Below are 23,012 nucleotides of genomic sequence, written 5' to 3' on the forward strand. Positions count from 1 at the left end.
GCCTCATCGTCATCGTACCCCTTCTTAAATTGAACCACCGTTCTCCTGTGCAGTTCTGGTAGTGGGATAAAGGGAGCGTTCTGAGATTTAAAAATATACTTATTAGTTTTATTTATTAAATATTCTAAGAAGCGGAGAGAATATACAATGATTATTAAAAGACTTTATACCGTTGTCCTACAAAATTGATCCTCAATCTGGGCAAATAAATTAGTCCCCGTATGATGATCATAATTTTTTTTCCATCGATTAAGTTTATTTCTCCTACATTTTTCCTTCAACATGAACAAAGAGAATTTTAGTACATGTTATAATATACAATGGAATATATCACTAGTTTCAGATAAATAACTTGATGATAATTAACTACTATACATATTTACCTGGTGCTCCTCTTAGCCCCACAATATTATAAGTGCAGCTAAGTGCTCAGGCTCAACCCTCTTATCTCGCTTGTATATCCTCTCCCAGTTGTGAGTGAAACAATCAAAGCATTTCTTCTTTATCTCATGTCTCCACTCCCGAAGAGAATGCTTGAACTTTCCCTGGTATCCAAATAAAAATTCCCACCCTACGGGATTGTCTTCGATGTTGAAATATCTCTAAAAAATAAAATATAGTTAAGCATGGACAATTGACAGAATTGAAAAATAATTTTGCTAAATATAAGAATTTACCCAACAATCTCGATATATACTCTCCAGGGCATGAAATGGCTGCTCCCAAGCCTCGTAATAGGGATTCACATTATCACTCCTCCATATCAAACATCCAAGGTATGAGCTGAAGTTATTAGCCCACTGTCCGGTTGGAATCCCATTATGTCCCCATCTCACAATTGCTCGAAAACCATCGATGGTAACTTTTTTTTAAAGTCACTTCCTTGGTGTCCTTTCTTCTGGTAAAGTTTTTCTCCTATAAAAAAGAAATAATAGATATATCAACACTTTTATTTAATCAATCTTAAGCTCTTAGAATTGATTATGTTTTTTTATTAATAGACTCGGAATTGATCAAGTTTTTGATCAAACTCACCAAATCTTTGTCTGATTTTATTTTTTATATCAGACAAAATCTCATCAATCTGTGGGGCCCATTCATCTAATCTTTTTTTCGCAAGCATGTATTTTTCGTTCTGCTTGAGTCTGTACCCCTCTGCACATGCTGGTAAGGGCCCGCGCTCAATCCCAGGAATGTATGCTTGAAGTATAACTGCAGGATCTGCATATAATGGTATGTGAGTCGGCTCTTCCTCACCCTCACCTATAAAAATAAAAGAAATAAATTATCATTGTGCATCTATCATGAATAAAAATACGTAAGTTAAACTAAGTTATACCTGATCTCTCCTGAACTCGGAGGCTCTTCATCAGTGGATTGGTCTTGATTGGGGTTAGCTTCGAATAACCTCCTGTTAATATTTTTAGACATCTACAAGTTGAATAAACATACAAATTAATATAACATAGATGCAAATTAGCTTGGCGAAAATAAAAACAATATGTATTGTTGCATTACTAAATTTTTCATTTCACATCAAGTTTGTAGGCATTTGCAAGCTGAATATACAAAATAAGATATTACATATTTATATCGTCCAAAAGGTAATTGAGATACATTGTAGTGATATTAAAGTTTTTATTATACAATTTGCAAACTAAAAAAAGTTACATGAAGACCCGATTTGTTGGAGCATCCGTTTAATGTCTGTGATAATATTTGGAATGTCTGTCCGAGTTGTTGAAGCATCTGTTTCAAACACTATGTTTTGAGGGTACGAGAATTCATCGATCGCTGTATTTGGCTCATTGAAGTTGTTTATATAGCTCTCGTCATAATCTTCATTCGTGGAAGGTTGAATATAAGCCCTAGAATCCTTGTACAAGACAACCCACTCGTCTTTAACTGTAGGATCTTTCACATAGAAACATTGTTCCACCTGAGATGCAAACATGAATTTTTCATCACTATCAATTTCTTTATCGAGATTGACAATTGTAAATCCAAAGGGATCCTTTTGAGTCTTTGTAAAACACCAACGAATCATGAACATCATGTATTTATGTTCATTTGGACCACCATAGCCGTAGAATATCTCCACCACATCTTCCAACCTTCCATAATATGTCATATTATTTTCAACTGGATTCTGATCTCTTCTGTTTGAGAAACATTCCTTAGAGAAGGTAGCCATGACACCACTATTCTGAGTGACCTTCGTATCATCAACCTCCATTGTGTAAAATTTATAACCGTTAACACGATACCCACCATATTGAATTACAGCATAGTAAGGCCGCTTTGCGTGAACCTTCACTTCTTCTGATATTTGATTATTAAGGACAAGTTGTTCCTGGATCTAAATATATACAAAAATAAGCAAACTATTAAATCAATAGTTTCTAAGTTTTTCATCAATGAAATACAAATATCGCTAAATTTAACAATACTTACTTCACTATTCAACCAAGCAGAGAATTCTTTCATATGCCTTTCTTTAATGTCATGTACAGCTGTACTACCGATAACTTCATTCTTAAGTTTTTCCTGATGTTGCCTATTAATGTGCATAAATTTAATTATTATTGGCAAAATAAAAATTTTGTCAAAATAGAAATTAAAGAGTAAATGGTATTAAAAATTCTTTTTAGATATTTTACCTCCAGTACTCCGAGAATATTTCAAGATTATTTATAACATATGCATGCGCTTGATCTAACAATTTGCTAGAATAATTTTTGTTCAGCCCGCGAGGATAGAGAACTGTGTACTCCTTATTATCAACGGGTGCTAGAAGTTCAGTTTGTTCCCCTCTCATATAACTGTTGAATATCATATCTCCATGATAATGTTTTGATGATAACAATTTATACAGTGTGTGCACTAACTTTTATATGCAGATTTCAATATCAGAATATATACAAGTGCAAGTTGATTTCAAGGCATTTTGAAGTGAAGAAAATGAAGAACAAAAGAGATAATGTATTTTATATTTTCTTTACTTAGAATATTTGTACAAGCCTTGATCACACACATGCACACACACAATTTTAGAACTTATAGTATAGTCGACTAATAGTGATTATAGTCGACTACTTAAGTGTTTGACAGAAACATAAGTTTCTGTGTTTTTACAGTATAGTCGACTAATGTCAACAGTAGTCGACTACTGAACTCAAATTTTATTTTATCAGTTTCTGTCAAAATACAGTGTAGTCGACTAATGGGCTTTGTAGTCGACTACTGAGAAAATTTTTCGAAAACACAGAGTCTGTTTGATCTCAGTGTAGTCGACTAATGTCAACAGTAGTCGACTACAGATACAGTTTTTCCAGTTTTCAAAGTTTGAATATCTGACATTTTATAGCCGTTTTTAAACGTTTTTAAAGTTTAAAAACTTGTCTTTTCAAGGGCTATATATAGGTTATTTGTTCAGAAAAATTGCAGAGACTTACATACCCATAAGCTTTGATCTTTATGCACTTTTTCAAGTGAAAAACATTCAGATTTTGTGAAAAAGAGAAGAGTTTGAAATTTCCTTCAAACATTCATCAAATACATATCATTTAGGCAATTTACAGAGGTTAAAAGAATCCTAAGCCACTGCTGCACTTCACTACACATTCAAGGCTTATAGGATCAATTGTGTTCTTGCTTCAACAAGGATTTCTCTCGGGTGTGAGAGGGTTAATCTCTTGGTTTAGAGATTGGTGTTCAAATTGGTAAGGTGTTTGTCAATTGGTGTTGCAATTTACAGGGACTTACAAATTGGTCAGGTTTGCGTTTGATTTTGTAAGTTTATTAAAAATCATAATGAAACTCTCAAGCGGGATTTGCTTGGGGACTGGATGTACACCGGATTGGTGGAACCAGTATAAAATCCTTGTGTTTGTTATTGTGAATTTCTGAGTTTACCATTTTTCTTTGCAATTTATAATATACTTTGCATTAATTTTAAAAGAACACTATTCACCCCCCCCTCTAGTTATAGGAAATATTTCTGACAAAGTAACTACTAGATCTCATTTTAATTTGATTGCTCATAATGCTTTTATTTCAACTATTGAACCTAAAAATATAAAAGAAGCTCTTCTTGATGATTCATGGATAATTGCTATGCAAGATGAACTTAATCAATTTACTAGAAATAATGTTTGGGATCTTATACCTAGACCTCAAAATAAATCCATTATTGGAACAAAATGGATTTTTAGAAACAAATTAGATGAATTTGGTCAAGTTGTTAGAAACAAAGCTAGATTAGTTGCTCAAGGTTATAATCAAGAAGAAGGAATTGATTATGATGAAACTTATGCACCAGTTGCACGATTAGAATCAATTAGGATTTTACTTGCATTTGCATGTTTTATGAATTTTAAATTATTTCAAATGGATGTTAAAAGTGCTTTTTTAAATGGTTTTATAAATGAAGAAGTTTTTGTAGAACAACCTCCAGGTTTTGAACATGAAAGTTTTCCAAATCATGTTTTTAAACTTAAGAAAGCATTATATGGTCTTAAACAAGCACCTCGTGCATGGTATGATAGATTAAAGAAATTTCTTTTAACTTCAGGTTTTGATATTGGAAAAGTTGATTCAACATTGTTTATTAAGAAAATAAATAAAGATATTTTACTAATTCAAATATATGTAGATGATATTATTTTTGGTTCTACTAACAATAATCTTTGTCAAGAATTTGCTAAGAATATGCAGGATGAATTTGAAATGAGTCACATGGGTGAACTAAATTTCTTTCTTGGACTTCAAATTAAACAATTGAAAGAAGGAATTTTCATCAATCAAAGCAAGTACGCAAAAGATTTACTTAAAAGATTCGGATTGGAAAATTCAACAAGCAAACCAACACCTATGAGCACTACAACATCTCTTGACAAAGATGAAAATGGTAAGAATGTTGATCAAAAGCTATATCGAGGTATGATTGGATCACTTCTTTACATTACTGCTAGTAGACCTGATATTATGTTTAGTGTATGCTTATGTGCAAGATTTCAATCTAATCCTAAAGAATCACATCTTAAAGCAGTAAAAAGAATTTTTAGATATATTAAAGATACTACAAATTATGGTTTATTTTATCCTAAACATAGTTCTTTTGATTTAATATCATATAGTGATGCTGATTTTGCCGGATGTAAATCTGATAGAAAAAGTACAAGTGGAACAAGTCATTTCTTAGGACATTCACTTGTATCTTGGTTTAGTAAGAAACAAAATTCAGTATCATTATCAACAACTGAAGCTGAATATATTGCTGCAAGTCTTGCATGTGCACAAATATTATGGATGAAACAAACTTTAACTGATTATGGCATAAATTGTCCCATATCATCAATTATGTGTGATAATTCTAGTGCAATTAATTTATCTAAAAATCCTATTCAACATTCACATACAAAACATATTGATATTAGACATTATTTTTTACGTGATCATGTATTAAAAGGTGACATTACATTAGAATTTATACCTACAGATAAACAAATAGCAGATATATTAACAAAACCCTTAAAAGAAGAAATTTATGTTAAATTAAGAAGAGAATTAGGTATATGTTCAATTGAAGATTTAAATTAATTTTTAAAACAAACATATATAAATTTATACCCTAATTAGTTGACTAATGTGGCTTATAGTCGACTATATGTACAAGTCTTTCTAATATTTTTTCCTGAAAAATTTCAATATAGTCGACTACTTACCTTTATAGTCGACTACTTAATGTAAAATCTTAAAATGAACTTTCTGTTGTTTACAGTGTAGTCGACTACAACACAGATTAGTCGACTACTCTGAGTTAAAATCTGAAACTCATCTTTCTGTCAATTACAGTGTAGTCGACTACTCTCACTATTAGTCGACTACTGATTCTGAACTTTCAGTTTTACAGTTTTAAGCCAAGTGGATTTTTTTTTTTTGATTTAAACCCAAAAACCAATACCCATACCCGTTTCACTTAAGTAAAATTCATCTCAACCATTCTTTTTCAACTACATCAATACTAACCATACATTTAAGATCAAATCTTAACCCTACATTCAATTTACTATCTAATCTGAACCATACATTGTTTTCTTACTTAAAATATAAAGTAAAAAGCAAAAACTACCCTCTAACTACACCCAAAACCGAAACCCTATCTTCCCTACTTCAGAGTCATCGATTTCAGGTTAGGGCATTTCTCTTTTCTCAATTTTCTCCATCAATTTCTTCAAATCTTTCATATCTGTCAAGCATTCAGGCTCTGTAGTCGACTAATCCAACCTATAGTCGACTAATCTAGGGTTTCTACAGTTGGAGTATTGCTTCTAAACTTGATCTTTACATTTTCTGTTATTTATCTATCTAATATTGTCTAGATCTAAGAAAGCTAAGCAAACCCACACCTCTATCAATGATGAAATCATCATATATTTAAAAAGACCTCTATCAATGATGAAATCATCATATATTTAAAAAGTCCTGATTTATTAGAAGAATTTAACAAATTATCATCTTTTGAAGTTCTTCCAGGACGATAATTTAACAAATTATCATCTTTTGAAGTTCTTCCAGGACGATTTGTGAAATTTGATGATTTTATCCCCTAGAATTTTAGTTCATATTTTGAAAATGTGGGATTACTTGAACTGTTCTCTGCTAAAAATAAAAAACCCACATATCCATTTCTTGTTCAACTGTTCTATACTAATATAGAACGTGTGGGAACTATTGGTGGTTCTGAAAATCTCAAAACTCTTGTTAAAGGAATAGAAATTGACTTAACTACAAAGTCAATTGGTAAAACCTTCAATATTCCTTATCAAGGAGTTTATCTTAGGTCTGTTAAGTTAAATGATCCAGATTTGTTATCTAATCATATATTTCTTTCTGGATATGGTAAACCTTTAAATAACTCAAACAAACTTCGTCCAATTCCTAGGTTCATTGCTCGAATCCTAGCCTATAACTTGTTTCCAAAAACTGGAAGTTTTCATTTCATTTCCCTAGATTTATCAAAAGCTATATATGCTGTAATGGGAAATATTCAAGTTAATTGGGCTGATGTTTACTTTGACAATCTTCTGACTATTCCTAGAGTATTTCTGCCTTATGGTGCATTCCTAACTAAAATATTTGACAAATTCCATGTCGATCTCCAATCTGAAAATTCTGTTGTCCGTTCAATTGAATTTTTTGATTCAAATGCCCTAACTAGGATGGAATTGACAAACTTTGAAATTCAAGAACATAATCCTCAAAATGAACCTGATCAAAATGAACCTGAACCTCATCAAGAAGAAATACCACAATCCTCAACTCAAGCAGGAGCCTCTTCAAGTCAACCACCACCATTTCCTAAAGAACCATCTTGCTTTTTAGACGTGCAATACAACACTTTGAGTGCACGTATCCTTGAACTTGAAACTGGTCAAAGAGCTCTATATGCACAGAATTCATACATCATTAGTAATCAAGAAGACCTAATCAAGAAGTTTGAAGACTTGGACACAAAGCTTAATACATATTTTTAAGGACAGAAACCTCCTCCAGTACCTTAAGATGTTTTTATGATTAGTGTCAAAACAATTATGCTATTTTGTTTAAGTTTCAAAAACTATGTGATTGTGTGTTGTTAGGACTTATGTAATATATTTCTTATGTTGCTACTATGTCACTTATGTTAATTATGTGTTTTTATTATCTATGATAATGTTTGGTTAGATAATGCATGTGCTATATATTTTAAACAGATCATGGTGATGAACATTATGAAACTTTTGGTCTTTATGGCAAGTCATTGCCTACCTATTTGGATGGGTGCAGTTATGGACTATGTTCATAATCTTGATGATTTGTTTGAAGTTTCAGCTCATGTTGAAGAAATAATGTCATGTTTAGCTTCCTCTCTTTGTTGATAACAAAGGGGGAGAAATAATTATGTTCTGTTATGTTTATGTACTATTATAGTTTAGTATACTGTTATAGACTTAAATTTGCATATATGCAGGGGGAGTAAGTATTATATGCAGGGGGAGTAAGTATGATTATTTTAAGTCTTAATCTGATACATAAATTATTTTGTTATCATCAAAAAAGGGGGAGAATGTTGAATATCATATCTCCATGATAGTGTTTTGATGATAACAATTTATACTATGTGTGTTATACAAACATTAGAATTATAGTTAAAACTTGATTATAAAAACTTTTTATTTCATAATTTTTACTCTTAGTAGTCGACTAATTAGATTAGTAGTCGACTACTCATGTATAAAACTCAAATACATAATTCTGTCAATTTACAGTATAGTCGACTAATAGTGATTATAGTCGACTACTCAGGTGTTTGACAGAAACATAAGTTTCTGTTATTTTACAGTATAGTCGACTAATTTACATTATAGTCGACTACTTAAGTGTTTGACAGAAACATAAGTTTCTGTGTTTTTACAGTATAGTCGACTAATGTCAACAGTAGTCGACTACTGAACTCAAATTTTATTTTATCAGTTTCTGTCAAAATACAGTGTAGTCGACTAATGAGCATTATAGTCGACTACTGAGAAATTTTCTGACTCAGTGTAGTCGACTAATGTCAACAGTAGTCGACTACAGATACAGTTTTTCCAGTTTTCAAAGTTTGAATATCTGACATTTTATAGCCGTTTTTAAACGTTTTTAAAGTTTAAAAACTTGTCTTTTCAAGGGCTATATATATATTTGTTCAGAAAAATTGCAGAGACTTACATACCCATAAGCTTTGATCTTTATGTACTTTGTCAAGTGAAAAACATTCAGATTTTGTGAAAAAGAGAAGAGTTTGAAATTGCCTTCAAACATTCATCAAATACATATCATTTAGGCAATTTACAGAGGTTAAAAGAATCCTAAGCCACTGCTGCACTTCACTACACATTCAAGGCTTATAGGATCAATTGTGTTCTTGCTTCAACAAGGATTTCTCTCGGATGTGAGAGGGTTAATCTCTTGGTTTAGAGATTGGTGTTCAAATTGGCAAGGTGTTTGTTAATTGGTGTTGCAATTTACAGGGACTTACAAATTGGTCAGGTTTGCGTTTGATTTTGTAAGTTTATTCAAAATCATAATGAAACTCTCAAGCGGGATTTGCTTGGGGACTGGATGTACACCGGATTGGTTGAACCAGTATAAAATCCTTGTGTTTGTTATTGTGAATTTCTGAGTTTGCCATTTTTCTTTGAAATTTATAATATACTTTGCATTAATTTTAAAAGAATACTATTCACCCCCCCTCTAGTGTTCAAGTGTATATATTTCAGATCCTACAATAACGAGAGGCAAATAAGAGACACTCGCTTCTCACGTAACTTTCAGCTATTGAACCTTCTGGGCGAGCTCTGTTACGCAATTGACGCTTCATTGAACCCAAATATCTAAAAAAGGAATATTAATCAGATATAGATGTAAAGAAATTTACATTTAATAGATATAAATATTGATAGGTAACGATTAAATTTTTCTAAATACTAACCTCTCTATTGGATACATCCAACGATAATGGACTGGTCCTGCTATTGCAGCCTCCTCCGCGAGATGATGTGTAAGATGAACCATTATTGTGAAAAAAGATGGAGGAAAGAGCATCTCCATTTCACACATTGTTTCAGAAATATTTTCTCCAAGTTTCTCAAAGTCACGGGCGTCTATAACTTTAGAACAAAGCTTTCTGAAAAATCCACAAAAATCAATAATAACCTTCACTATTTTTTTATTCTGCATAGTACTGCGTAGTGCCACAGGTAGCAATTGACGAAGAAGCACGTGATAATCATGAGTTTTAAGCCCTAATATTTTCATTTCTTGCACCTGGACATAGTTCGATATGTTTGCGGAATAACCCTCTGGTAACTTTATTGATTTGAGGAATTGACAAAATGTTTGCATCTTAACTTTCGACATTGTAATACGAGACGCAGGCAACTCTAATCGGTCATTTCCAACATTTTTTGGCTGCAGTTCCTCTCTAATGTTCAATGCAGTTAGATCTCGACGAGCTCGTAGATCATCCTTTGATTTATTAGCATCTTGCAACAATGTGGACAAAAGATTATCACAAATATTTTTTTCAATGTGCATGACGTCCAAGTTGTGACGTATTTTTAGCTCTTTCCAATAGGGGAGTTGAAAAAAAATGCTGAATTTTGTCCATCCTGAAGGTAATTTTACGACTTTAGCCCCATCACTCACCACTTGTGCTTGTCTCTTTCGTTTTGGCATCCTTTTGTTAATACGCAAGTTCCTTACTCCAAGTAAATCATCTTTCGAATAGCGCTTCTTTCCAAAGCTGACGGCAGGGAACATCTCAAGGAAATGTACAATCTGATCCTCACGTAATGGACGCGGAGCATCTCTCTTCTCAACAGTATCATCAAAAAACTTGCTCCATTTTTTAGTTCTGTACCTGTGTTTTATGTTCAACCACCTTCTATTAAACCAATAACAAAACTTTCGACTGTGCTGCAGATAAAGACCTTTGAATTCTGGACCACACACTGGACATGCATATGTTCCCTTTGTAGACCAACCTGAAAGATTCGTATAGGCTGGAAAATCATTAATTGTCCATAGTAAAATAGCACATAGTCTGAAAGACTGCTTTGCATGAGTATCATAAGTAATAACCCCTCCAGTCCAGAGTTGTTTTAACTCATTAATTAGCGGTTCTAAAAACACATCTATGTCATTGCCTGGTGCATGCTTGCCCGGTATCAATAATGAAAGTATCATATACGGTTGTTTCATGCAAAGCCAAGGTGGTAAGTTGTAAGGCGTTAATACCACAGGCCATGTAGACCAACCAGAACTCATTATCCCAAATGGATTGAATCCGTCGCTAGACAAACCTAGTCTAACATTCCTGCACTCATTCGCAAACCAAGGAAAAGTTCTATCCATATGCTTCCACGCCTCTGCATCAGCCGGATGTCTGATTTTACCATCATCAGTACGTTCTTCCATGTGCCACCTCATTTGCTTAGCAGTGTCTTTATTCATATACAACCGTTTTAGCCTTGGTATTAAGGGAAAATGATGCAGGACCTTTGCTGGAATCTTATTTTGCTTAAGCATAGACCTTATTGTCCCATGTGTTGAATAATTTTTGCGTTGTACCCACCGTGATACTCCACAAATTGGACACTCCTGAAGATCTTTGTTATCCTTATAGTAGAGGATACAATCATTAGGGCATGCGTCGATTTTATTGTAATCAAGTCCTATAACATAAACAATCTTCTTTGCGTTATCATAATTTTCTGGTATGCTATCTTTTCCATTTGGAATGACTTTTCTCAGCAACAAAAGCAACATATTAAAATATTTATCCGCCATTCCGCTAAGAGACTTTATACGCAAAAGACGCAGCATAAATGATAACCTGGTGAACTCGGTACAACCCTCATACAGATCATTTTCATTGTCGTTAATTAATTTCATTATCTGCGCTAGCTCCTCATGATCAGTCACGCAGCATTTCCCGACTCGTCAGCATCCTCGGCATCTTCAGATTGATCTATATTAGGAACTGTTAACATATCCGCGAGCATCGTATGTGTATCATCTATTCTCGTATCATCTATTCTCCCACCGGACATACCGATATCCGCCATCAGTTCCATTTCTTCAAGGCATCCTTCCCCATGAAACGTCCAATATTTGTACTCCTCATGAAATCCGGATATTAAGTGTTTCTGTAAATCACTTTTATCCACCAACGATCTATTTTTACACCAACAGCAGGGACAATACATGACATCACTATTTAACTTCCGTGGGTCTGCCAAGGCGTACTGTATCAATTGATTTATTCCATCTTTATATCAACTATCCCTCCATCTATCAATACGAGGAATATCGATCCATGATTTGTCCGGAACTATCCTCATAGATCTGTATGATATTAAGCATAATTAGATAATGTGAATTTTTATTATTAACGCATCAAATTAAAGGTTGCGTGATATTAACTTTCTTCACGATATCAAGGAAATTTTAATTATAATAATCTAGGAGGGAAAATTACCAGAACATAAATTATGTGGGAGTAAAATCTAATGCTCATATTTGAAATAAGACAATTTAACGGCTGTCATATATATAAAAGATGCTATTTTTTATAAATTATATTTAATGTAAACCCACCATATTATTTTAACCATACTTTTGACTATGGTCATCATTATTTTAATACGTTTGATTGATTGACTAAATAGGTATATAAACCATATATTACTTTACTTTCTCACATGAACTAATATTTGGCGCTTAATAATTTAAATTATTACTTTTAAATTTAATATAAAGAGAAGCTCTAATAACATTTATTCATTTACTTACAGGATAATACAATCTCAATTCTTATTTTTGCTTGAGATTTATTTCATAGTTACGCGTATCAAATTAATAACTACAATGTAAAGTTAACCAATTTTGTAAAGCCCAACTACTGGCTATAAGCATCAATGTTTAATCTTATATAATAAAATTGATTTAATACTGAATAGTAATATCGTTGTAATAATATTATTATTAGGAAAAAAATTTCATGAACCAGTATGTTCTTTATGACATATAAGCTATGCACTCTAAATTTTTGTGTCTTTTATAGGTCCAAAAAGTTTGAATATGAGCCTCTAACATTTTGCTCTCATAATAGCAAAATCCACTCAGCAGATGTGGATATTCCAGATGAGTTATATATTCTATATACAATACAATTGCCCTAGGCAAGTAAGTTATAATAGCATTTTTCATTCACATTGTTTGGAGCAAGATATGATAGGGATCTTGCATCAAAGAGAATTTTTTTTATATTTAGAGCACATAGTGAAATATATCATAATCTCTTTGCTCTAATTCCGTAAGAAAATAATTCTTTATACTTTCAGTTTTACTTCTATAATACGGAGAATGCTGAACCATACATTGATGATATTATTCTTTGTAATATTTTTCAAAGAATAACATTTATCAATTCTTCAAGTACAGGGATTGCTCCTCATCTGTTTCTTTGTAATATTTTTAAGGTGTTTGTAATTTGCAGTCTTACTTCGGTTTGGTAAAAGTTTATTAAAAGTTTTACTTCTATCTAGGAGTGTCTAAAAAGCCCGCCGGCCCGGGATCGTCCCGAAGTCCGGCCTAGGCCACTGCCTGAAAACTTGGGCCAAGTCCGGGCTCCGGGCCAGGCCTGAGCCGACTCTCCCGACCCGGAATAGTGGTTTTTTTATTTTTATATATTTTTATATTTTTTATATGTATTATATATGTATAATATATGTATATATAAATATATATAATATGTATAATATATGTATATATAATATATTTTTATATATGTATAATATGTGTATATATATAATATATGTATATATATAATATATGTATATATAATATATTTCTATATATGTATAATGTATGTATGTATGTATATATACTCTCTCTTAGTATATATGTATATATAAGTATACTCTCTCTTATATATGTATACTCTCTCTTATATAAGTATATATAAGTATACACTCTCTTATATATGTATAATATGTGTGTGTGTGTGTGTGTGTGTGTATTTATATACTCTCTCTCTCTTAGTATATAAATATATATAAGTATAGTATATTACAACGGCTATTTTTTCCCCATCGGCCCAACGGGCAACGACTACTTATGCGATTCTCTCTCTCTCTCAAGTTATAACTTATAAATATATACAATATATTTACATATAATATATGTATATATAATATATAGTTACATAATAATTTATAAGTATATACTAATACATAATTATATAAAATATAATAATATTAAACTAATTTTTAGCATTTTTTATCAAAAAAAAAGAAAAGAAAAGAAATTTAAAAAAAACCTAGTTGGGATGTACTTATCTATTGTGATGCGATGAATTCCAAAATAAATTTATACTTGTAATTTGTAAATGATTTATTAATTATTAATAAAGAATTTATTTTTATAATTTTTTATTTGTAATTTATGTCATTTTAAGTGATTAATAAAATTATTTACTCTCACTTAATGGATTCGTATTTGAATCCCAAGAATATTTTTATCTACCGAAAGTTTCTCCGAACTCGTGCTTTTAAAAGGAGTATGGTATATATATATATATATATATATATATATATACCATACTCCTTTTAAAAGCACGAGTTCGGAGAAACTTTCGGTAGATAAAAATATTCTTGGGATTCAAATACGAATCCATTAAGTGAGAGTAAGTTAATAAATTGATGAATTCTTATTAGTTATACATAATATGAGGATAATGATACAAAATGTATTTAGATTATATTAGAATCAAGAAATTATACAATTGACCAATTTGATTTCCATTGGGTTCAACTACAAATTTATGCTACAAAACAATATTTATTGGGCTTAGGCAGGTCCAACTCCAAATTTATCAACTCTAGTAAAAATGTCCAAAATCCAAAATAATTGTTCACATGAATTAGATAAGGAGTTTATATTTATCTTTAATTTAATAGTTTGCTTTATCTTTTCAAGGAGTTAGATTATTATTGTTATATATATGAATGTTTATTCCTCATTGTTGGAATTATGTCTTTGATTATTTGTATAACTTTATGAGAATTAGATAGGGTTAGAGATCTATCATGATTAGGAGATTGGGTCTCATCATGATTAGGAGTTTAAAAGCTATTCTAATTAGGAAGTTAGGCTAGAGATAGAGTTTTGGTTTTCCTCTATATATTCTTCTATTGTTGGAGGAAAAACCAAGCTGAGGAAAGAGAGCCAATATTCTTGTAATCTAGGGTTAGTAGAGAGCGTAGCCTGATTCAAGAATATTGTGAGAGAGGCGAGGGTTTCGTAGTCTTTATCCATGCAAAAGATTACATCATTGGGAGAGGGTTTCACGGTCTTTGTCCGCTCAAAAGATTGTAAGGAGAGGGATTTGGAGAGAATATGAGAGTTGATTATGTATGTGAGGTTGAGAGATTGAGATATGAGAGTTGAGTTGTTCCTCTTGTAGTTCTCACTGATACATAGTTGATTTCCTGAATTGTTGCCCATGGACGTAGGTCGAAGTTGGTTAACTGAACCACGTAAATTTTGGTGTTCTTTCTTCTTGATTGTGGTTGTTTTATATTTTATCGATTGTCGGTTATCATCTGAGTTGTGGAGATCATAGTAGGTGGGGAGACTAAAATTCATCAACAATTGGTATCAGAGTTATGATGGATCCGAGAGCAAATTCTCAAGATAGAAGGCGACATCGTGCAAGATTGAAGATTGACGTTAAAAGAATCAAGATGAAGGGAAAAGGTACTGTAGCAGAAAATACTGTAGCAGCGGGAGAACACTATTCATGTGGGTGAGGATTTTCTTATAAGTTATTAAATAAAATCCGACGGGGCAAATTGATTTATCTTTTGATCGAGGATTTGGAAGCGAATTTTGGTGATCTAGGAGTCGTTCCTAGGTTTTTTGATATGCGGAGTTTGTTTTTTATGTCATTTTTATCAAATTCAATCTCTATAGTGACTAATTGAAATTTTGATTGTGGTTAGATTATGATGACTTCTTCGGGTCCGAAGTTTGGTATTCTGCTATTCAACTGCAAGACAAATCTGATGGCATATAGGGTAAATGAGTATGCGATGGATAAGACTGGTGTAGAGAATCAGATTAGCAGTAGTATTGTCAACATATAATTATTCAGAGTCATCATGGGAGTAGTAGTTGGTTGGTGTTTAGACTCGAGGAGGACAGTGCCAGATTAGGTCGAGTTTGCAAGCAGGCATGACTGAGTGACACACATGTTGATGAAGATGGTAGCATTAGACTTGAAGACGATGAGCGCTCATATTCAGTCCAAGCCAAGTAATGGAGGAGATGGAGACATCTGGTTCATAGTGTGGAGTAGGAGAGGTGCACCAATATAATTCAAGATGCACGATGCAAGTAGAGTACGGGGACAACAAGTGGGGAAATGCTACTGTCAAGTTTAATTCAGGAGGAGAAGAATGGTTGATTTAATTTCAGAGGTGGCGAAGATCTCTTGGTGCGCACAAAAGAGGTGGAGGCACCACAGCGAGGCAGATGAAAGTGAGGGTCATATTGGCATCCAATTAGAGTGCATGTGTTCTGATTAGGAGTGCATGTGCTTTGATTTGAAGTGCGAAAATAAATAGAAGACTCTAGCGGGAGAGACAAAGTTTTAAGACATCTATGATATATCTTCAAGGGAGTTTGGGAATCAAATCTAAGGTGGAGATTGTTGGGATTGTGTCTTTGATACTTTGTATAACTTCATGAGAATTAGATAGGGTTAGATATCTATCATGATTAGGAGACTGGGTCTCATCATGATTAGGAGTTTAAAACATATTCTAATTAGGAAGTTAGGCTAGAGATATGGTGTTGGTTTTTCTATATATATTCTTCTATTATTGGAGGAAAAACCAAGCAGAGGAGAGATAACCAATATCATTGTAATCTAGGGGTTAGCAGAGGGCATAACCTGATTCAAGAATATTGTGCGAGAGGCGAGGGCTTCGCAGTCTTTATCTGTGCAAAAGATTACATCATTGGGAGAGGGTTTCACAGTCTTTGTCTGTTCAAAGATTGTAAGGAGAGGGCTTTGGAGAGAATATGAGAGTTGATTATGTATGTGAGGTTAAGAGATTGAGAGATGAGAATTAAGTGGTTCCTCTTGTAGTTCTCTGTGATATATAGTGGATTTCTTGTATTGTTGCCCATGGACGTAGGTCGAAGTTGGTCGACTGAACTACGTAAATTTCGGTGTTCTTTCCTCTTGATTGTGATTGTTTTATTTCTTGTTGATTGTGGGTTAGTTCCCGAGTTACGGAGATCGTAGTAGGCGGGGAGACTAAAATTGCCCAACACTCATAACTTTAAAGTTCATATTATCTTAGAAGTGCTACATAATTAAATTTCTTAAGCCTTTAAATAAACGTGCTCAACGGTGCCGCTAGTAGGAGTAAAAAAAATTTATTTTATTGTCCCCTATCTCTCTCTCTACATATCTTCAAAGGTTAAGATTTTATACTATTATTATTTAAATATAATTCTATTTATAATCGTTATCCTCTCACATTTAAAAACACATACCACTATATATAAGCTAAAAAATTATAATAATTTTTAATAGCACTTTCATCTCCTTCGATAAGTTTGTCTTTTGTTAATTTCTTCTTATTACATTAGAATAGATTATTTTAAAGTAATTAATTATATTGTATGTTTAATCTTTTTTTATATTAAGAAATAAAAACAAGGAAAAATTGCTTCAAGGCCCCAAAATTTGACTTCTCATGTGGCCCAGACCCATGTACTTTGGCCCATATGGCTAAGCCCTTCAAAATTCAAAAAATATAACTCAGCCCTAAATGACATTCTCTCAGCCGTATTTGCACCCAGAGACCCTAAAATACCCACACCTTTCTCTCCGTGCCTCGAAAACAAGATCCGATCGCTGGCGATCCCTTCTCGTCGCAATTAAGGCGAGGTGATGGCCATTTTGGGGGGAAATTTTGGCGTGCTCCCTCCATTATATATCCTTTTAACCCACTCGTCTTTGAATAGAGTGTATTTATGGTGCAAAGGGTAGATTTATGCGGTTAGGGCTCATGATCTTCAACCCCCTACTTGTCATAAAGTTCCCTTGATAAATCCTCTTAAATCCCCTTTATTTATGGTGGAGAACCCCCTTATTTGCATTGTTTCCTTTGGTGAGAGAGTAGTGTTCTCAAGGGTAACGTGTGTAACCTCTTTTTTTGTGTTTAAGTTTGATGTGACTGAGAGGTTGAAGGTTCCTTATGATGCGTTATCAATGGTTTATAAATCTGAAAGGATCCTTGATCTGCGTTTTGAGATTGAGAATGAGGATGATATGGAGTGTATGGTGGAACACAACCGTAATATCGGGTGTCTGGAGATCCATATTCGAGCTACTATAGATGTAGATGTTTTGAGATGTCATAACACCCCGAAGCAACCTCCTGAAATGTAAGTTATATTTACACTTAAATTTTTAAAAACTTATGAATTGCGTGAGTAAAATGTGAAGAAATGATAACATAGTGAACTGTTTTAGGTTAAATGTTAGCTTTTAACTGATATATGTTAACTTTCTACCCAAGGTTGTTAAGCTTTAGAGCATATGTGTTAACTTTTAAAGGTACTGTAGAATTTAACTACAAGTCTTGTTCGTTATTTTAAGAAAAAACAATTATATTTATGCAGCATTATGAATACATTGAAGCCACAGTTTATTGATTGCACTTCTACCGCAAATCATGGTTCAGAAAGAATTCCAATTGATAATCCCAATGGTAGCATTGTAGTGCAGTCCGATGACATTGTTAACAGCACATTAATGATTCCTGGTTGGTGGCATAATGCATTAACTGAAGAGGGTCAAGAATTTGAGAGTGCTGAAGAATTAAGGTTGGTGATGACATATTATGCTCTTGCCAAAATGTTTGATTATGAGTTTAAAAAGAACAAACCAAAACATATCTGTGTATATTGCCAATATAAAGAAACTTATGAGTGCCTATGGATGTTGTTTGATTCACCTGTTAAGAATGAAAAGAGACTTTCGATCAAGAAGTTTGTTAATGAATACACTTGTGGGCAGCACGGGCAAAATGCAGGTCGTTCAAGGGCATCCCGTAAATTCATTACAACACAGTTATAACCACTCCTAAAGGTCCATCCAGAAATCCGACCAGTTGATATGCAAAAGGAGTTCCTCACAAACTACGGCCTTAGAATTGATTACGGTAAGATATGGTGGGGGAAAGAGAGAGCACAAGAAATGCTTTATGAGGATATATATGAGTCGTATGATCAACTACGATGGTAAATGTTGAGCTTTATTGTTAACTTGTTACGTTTCAAAGTTTGCTTGTTAAAACAAATAGTTAACATGTTTCTTGTTAAGTTCATTGATAACATTGATAACATGTTAAGTTTTACCACTAACATGTTAACTTTCGCTGTTACATTGTTAAGTTATGCAGATAATTTGTTAACTTTATGTGTTAACTTGTTAAGTTACCCTAATAATGTGTTAACTTTTTTGGTCGCTTGTTAAGCTATACGGATAACATGTTAACTTGTTGGTTTGTTTCTTCGTACACGACTAGGTATGAGCGCATGGTAAAAGAGACAAATCCTGGCAGCTATATACATGTTGACCAGAATGAGGGGAGGTTTTCAAGACTTTGTTTGTTACGCTGCATGCATCAATGGTTTCTTGAGTGGATGCAGACCCCTTCTACTTTTGGACGGTACATTTTTGAAGGATCGATATAAAGGTATGCTCCTTTCGGCCATAGCATACGATGGGAACCAATGTATATTTCTCTTAGCGTATTGCATATGTGATCAAGAGAATTTGATGAATTAGAAGTGATTCCTTTAAGGTCTATGGTCCATACTTTATGAGAGGGTCGACCCTTACAATCCTTCCCACCAATTGGTTATAATTTTGACAAAGGAATTAAAGAATCAGTAAAAGAGTATTTTCCAGAAGCTCTACACTTGAGGTGTATTCTACATCTTGTTGAAAATTTTAGGTTAAAGCTTAAGGACTTGGGTATGAAGTCGAAGGACACTCATGTTCTGGGGAACTTACTCCAAGCTGCTTGTTATAAATACACAATAACAGAATGGAATGAGTACATGAAAGAGATATATGACATGGATCCAAGGGTATACAACATTGCTGTGAACTCCTCTCCTGATCAATAGGCAAATGCATTCTTTCCGGGAATAAGGTAACATTATTTGGCTGTTCTATATCTACGCTAATGTTTGAACTTATGATATGTAGCATGTTAACTTTGGATTTGTTAAATTCTATATCAGAGCTGTTAACTATATTCAGTTATTTCTTAACTGATAACAAAATTTAGGAGGTTGTTAACTATATTCATTTATTTGTAAACTCTTATATGTGACCTGTTAACTCTTATCTATAAACTAATAACTGTAAATCATTACCTGTTAACTCTATTCAATTATTTGTTAACTCTTATATGTTACCTGTTAACTCGTCTGTAAACTATTAACTGTAATTCAAAAAAGTTAACTCTATACAATTATTTGTTAACCCTTATTTGTGACTTGTTAACTCTTATCTGCAAACGGTTAACTGTAATTCATTACCTGTTAACTCAATACAATTATCTGTTAACCCTTACCTGTGACCTATTAACTCGATATATATAATTTTAGGTATGTGCACGTAGCATCTAATGTCGCTGAGTCTTTTAATAATTGGATAAGGGAGACTAGATTGCTACGAATTCTACAAATGGTTGAGCATATTCGTAAACAGATAATGGTCCGAATGAGTAATCGTCGGTTACATGGAGATAAATAGGCTGGATATCTCTGTCCACAAGCAGAGATGGTGCTTAAAGAAAATATAGAGAAAGGTCGTCCATTGGATGTTAAGCAAGCTACAACTGACATATTTGTAGTGCAAGCACATAAAACTACCCACGTTGATTTGGAGAAGAAGACATGCACTTGCCGTGCTTAGGACGTCATGCGGATTCCGTGTAAACATGCATGTGTAGTCATCTCGTATATGAAGAGAGATATTTACCAATATTACGATTGGTTTATGTCCAAAGAAGTATTTAAAAAGAGCTATGAGCCGATTCTCTATCCTATACCAGATTATGAGAAATGAAGTGTGCTAAGGGATGAGTTCGAGCTACTTCCACCACATACTACCAAAAGAAAGGGGAGAAATAAAATACAGCGTATCAACAATTGAACAATGTACAAACGGTCTTTGAAATGCTCTCGATGCCACGTTGAAGGCCACAACCACGCAACTTGCAATGAATCGATCGCCGATTGATATGAGTTGCAGATGAACTAGAATACTTTTGGGTGTATGTAATACTTTTGTATGTATGTTTCTGTTTATATGAACTGAAACATATTTGGGTATTTGTATTACTTTTGTAGGTATGTAGTAGTTGTGTATATGAACTGAAATACTTTTGGGGCAATGTGAACTATAATGAAAATGTTAACTTACTTGGTTTGTAAAGTTACTCTGTTAGATTGTAAAGTTACAGTTAACATATAAAATTTTCTTGGTAGCTTATTAAGTTACACATATTACATGTTAACTTTTGTTGTTACATTGTTAAGTTATGTAGATAAAATGTTAACTTTCTTTGTTAACTTGTTAAGCTACGAAGATAACACGTTGGCTCTCCCTCGTATATTGTAAATTTACGCAGCTAAGATGTTAACTTTCTCCGATAACTTGTTAAGCTACGCAGATAACACGTTAACTTTCTCTCGTACATTATTAAGTTACACAGCTAACATGTTAACTTTCTTATTAACTTGTTAAGCTACATAGTTAACATGTTATATTTCACAGAAATGTGTTAACTTACACTTCTAACACGTTAACTTTATCCGTACACAATAATATTTAACAAGTGAACCTGATATGATATAAAAGTTCTCCGTACATTGTTAACTTACGCATCTAACATGTTAACTTTCTCCGGACACTATAGTTCATTAGCTGTTAACATATTACACCCTAGAGATATTAACTATAATCTATACAAGCTAAAAATTGTGAAGATTGTTTGCAGTTGTTTATCTACCCCAGAGATATTAACTATGATCTATACAAGCTTAAAAGGATGTACATTTGCGGCTCATATAGACGCTTTCAATTCTGGGTCCTACACGGATATTGTGCCCTTGATATTTTTGAATTCCCAACCTTCTTTTATCAGTTCCACGACAAGCCTTGCACGCACTACCTCCGACGAATCATCGGCGGGCGTAACATGCAGTACATCACCTTTCTGGAGAATAGCCAGTACATAAAGGTAAACGTATATCCCACAGTCGTAACTACAAATAAGAAAACATAAATATGTATTACAGATCAGTTTTGGAGACGAAAATTCTTTAATAAAATAAGGTTCATTTCCAATGTACCTTCCCTTTTGAGGCTCGCATAAGATTTCCTTATATTGAAATGTCCTACACAACTTTTTAGGATTGAATGCGGCCTTCATATGGTCCATGAAGTTTATAATTTTGTTAACGGACTCAAGGTAAGCAGAGTGAGTTACCGAACTATATATAGTGCAAAGCTAAATTTTCATCCAATCTAACTTCGACACAATGCCAATGGTCATGACGAACAATTAGGAATATGAGTATTGATCGGCCATCGATAATATGTTTTTGTATATAAAGTTTATATAGTTCATATAGCCACAGATGAGACTCGTCTCCATAGAGTGAATGCTGTTATACAAAATTGAGACATTAAGGTCTTTAACATGTGAACATGGTTCAAGTTCATATAGTTAACAATTTAACCATAATATTTAGCATGTTAACTCTTGTGGCTAACATGTTAACTCTTATGGATAACATGTTTACTATTGTGGCTAACTGTTGTTTTTAACATGTTAACTATTGTGGTTAACATGTTAGCTATAAGAGCTTAGATGTTAACTAATTATATGATGATTGGTCTTACGTAGAAAAAATATAGATACAATCTCATACTGCTTGTTTAAAATAGTGTTCTCCTACAACTGCAACCATTGTCATATTCTATCTAAGATGGCTTCTGTTAACTCTTGTGGATACCATGTTAACTCTTGTGGATAACATATTAACTCTTGTGACTAACATGTTCACTATTGTGGTTAACTGTTGTTTTTAACATGTTAACTATTATGGTTAACATGTTAGATATAAGAGCTTAGATGTTAACTAATTATATGAGGATTGGTCTTATGTAGAAAAATATAGATACAATCCCATATTGCTTGTTTAAAGCAGCGTTCTCCTGCAACTGCAACCATTACCGTAATCTATCTAAGATGGCCTCTGTTACTTTGTCATCGAGTCTTCCCCCGCGGAGCAAATACAGTAGTTCCGGGTATGTA

General features: G+C 33.1%; 1 protein-coding gene across 1 annotated transcript; it reads right to left on the minus strand.

Moving 5' to 3' along the window:
• Positions 833–11,376, minus strand: LOC109847122. Its single transcript, XM_020416368.1, has 7 exons — positions 9,518–11,376; positions 9,339–9,419; positions 2,455–2,557; positions 1,680–2,359; positions 1,340–1,431; positions 1,036–1,263; positions 833–915 (listed from the first exon to the last, which is right to left on the minus strand). The coding sequence occupies exons 1-7, from the start codon at positions 11,374–11,376 to the stop codon at positions 833–835; spliced, it is 3,126 nt and encodes a 1,041-aa protein (XP_020271957.1).

The sequence above is a fragment of the Asparagus officinalis genome, chromosome 7, assembly GCF_001876935.1.
Source record: "Asparagus officinalis chromosome 7, Aspof.V1, whole genome shotgun sequence".
Lineage (NCBI taxonomy): Eukaryota > Viridiplantae > Streptophyta > Magnoliopsida > Asparagales > Asparagaceae > Asparagus > Asparagus officinalis.

Bases quoted from the DNA above. Each gene is read 5' to 3' on its own strand.
- LOC109847122 (XM_020416368.1), bottom strand. From the start codon at position 11,376: ATGGCGGATAAATATTTTAATATGTTGCTTTTGTTGCTGAGAAAAGTC. The intron at 2,360-2,454 runs GTAAGTATTGTT...GTATATATTTAG, and splicing joins CTGCTTGGTTGAATAGTGAA to ATCCAGGAACAACTTGTCCT. The intron at 1,432-1,679 runs GTCTTCATGTAA...TTCAACTTGTAG, and splicing joins CGGATGCTCCAACAAATCGG to ATGTCTAAAAATATTAACAG.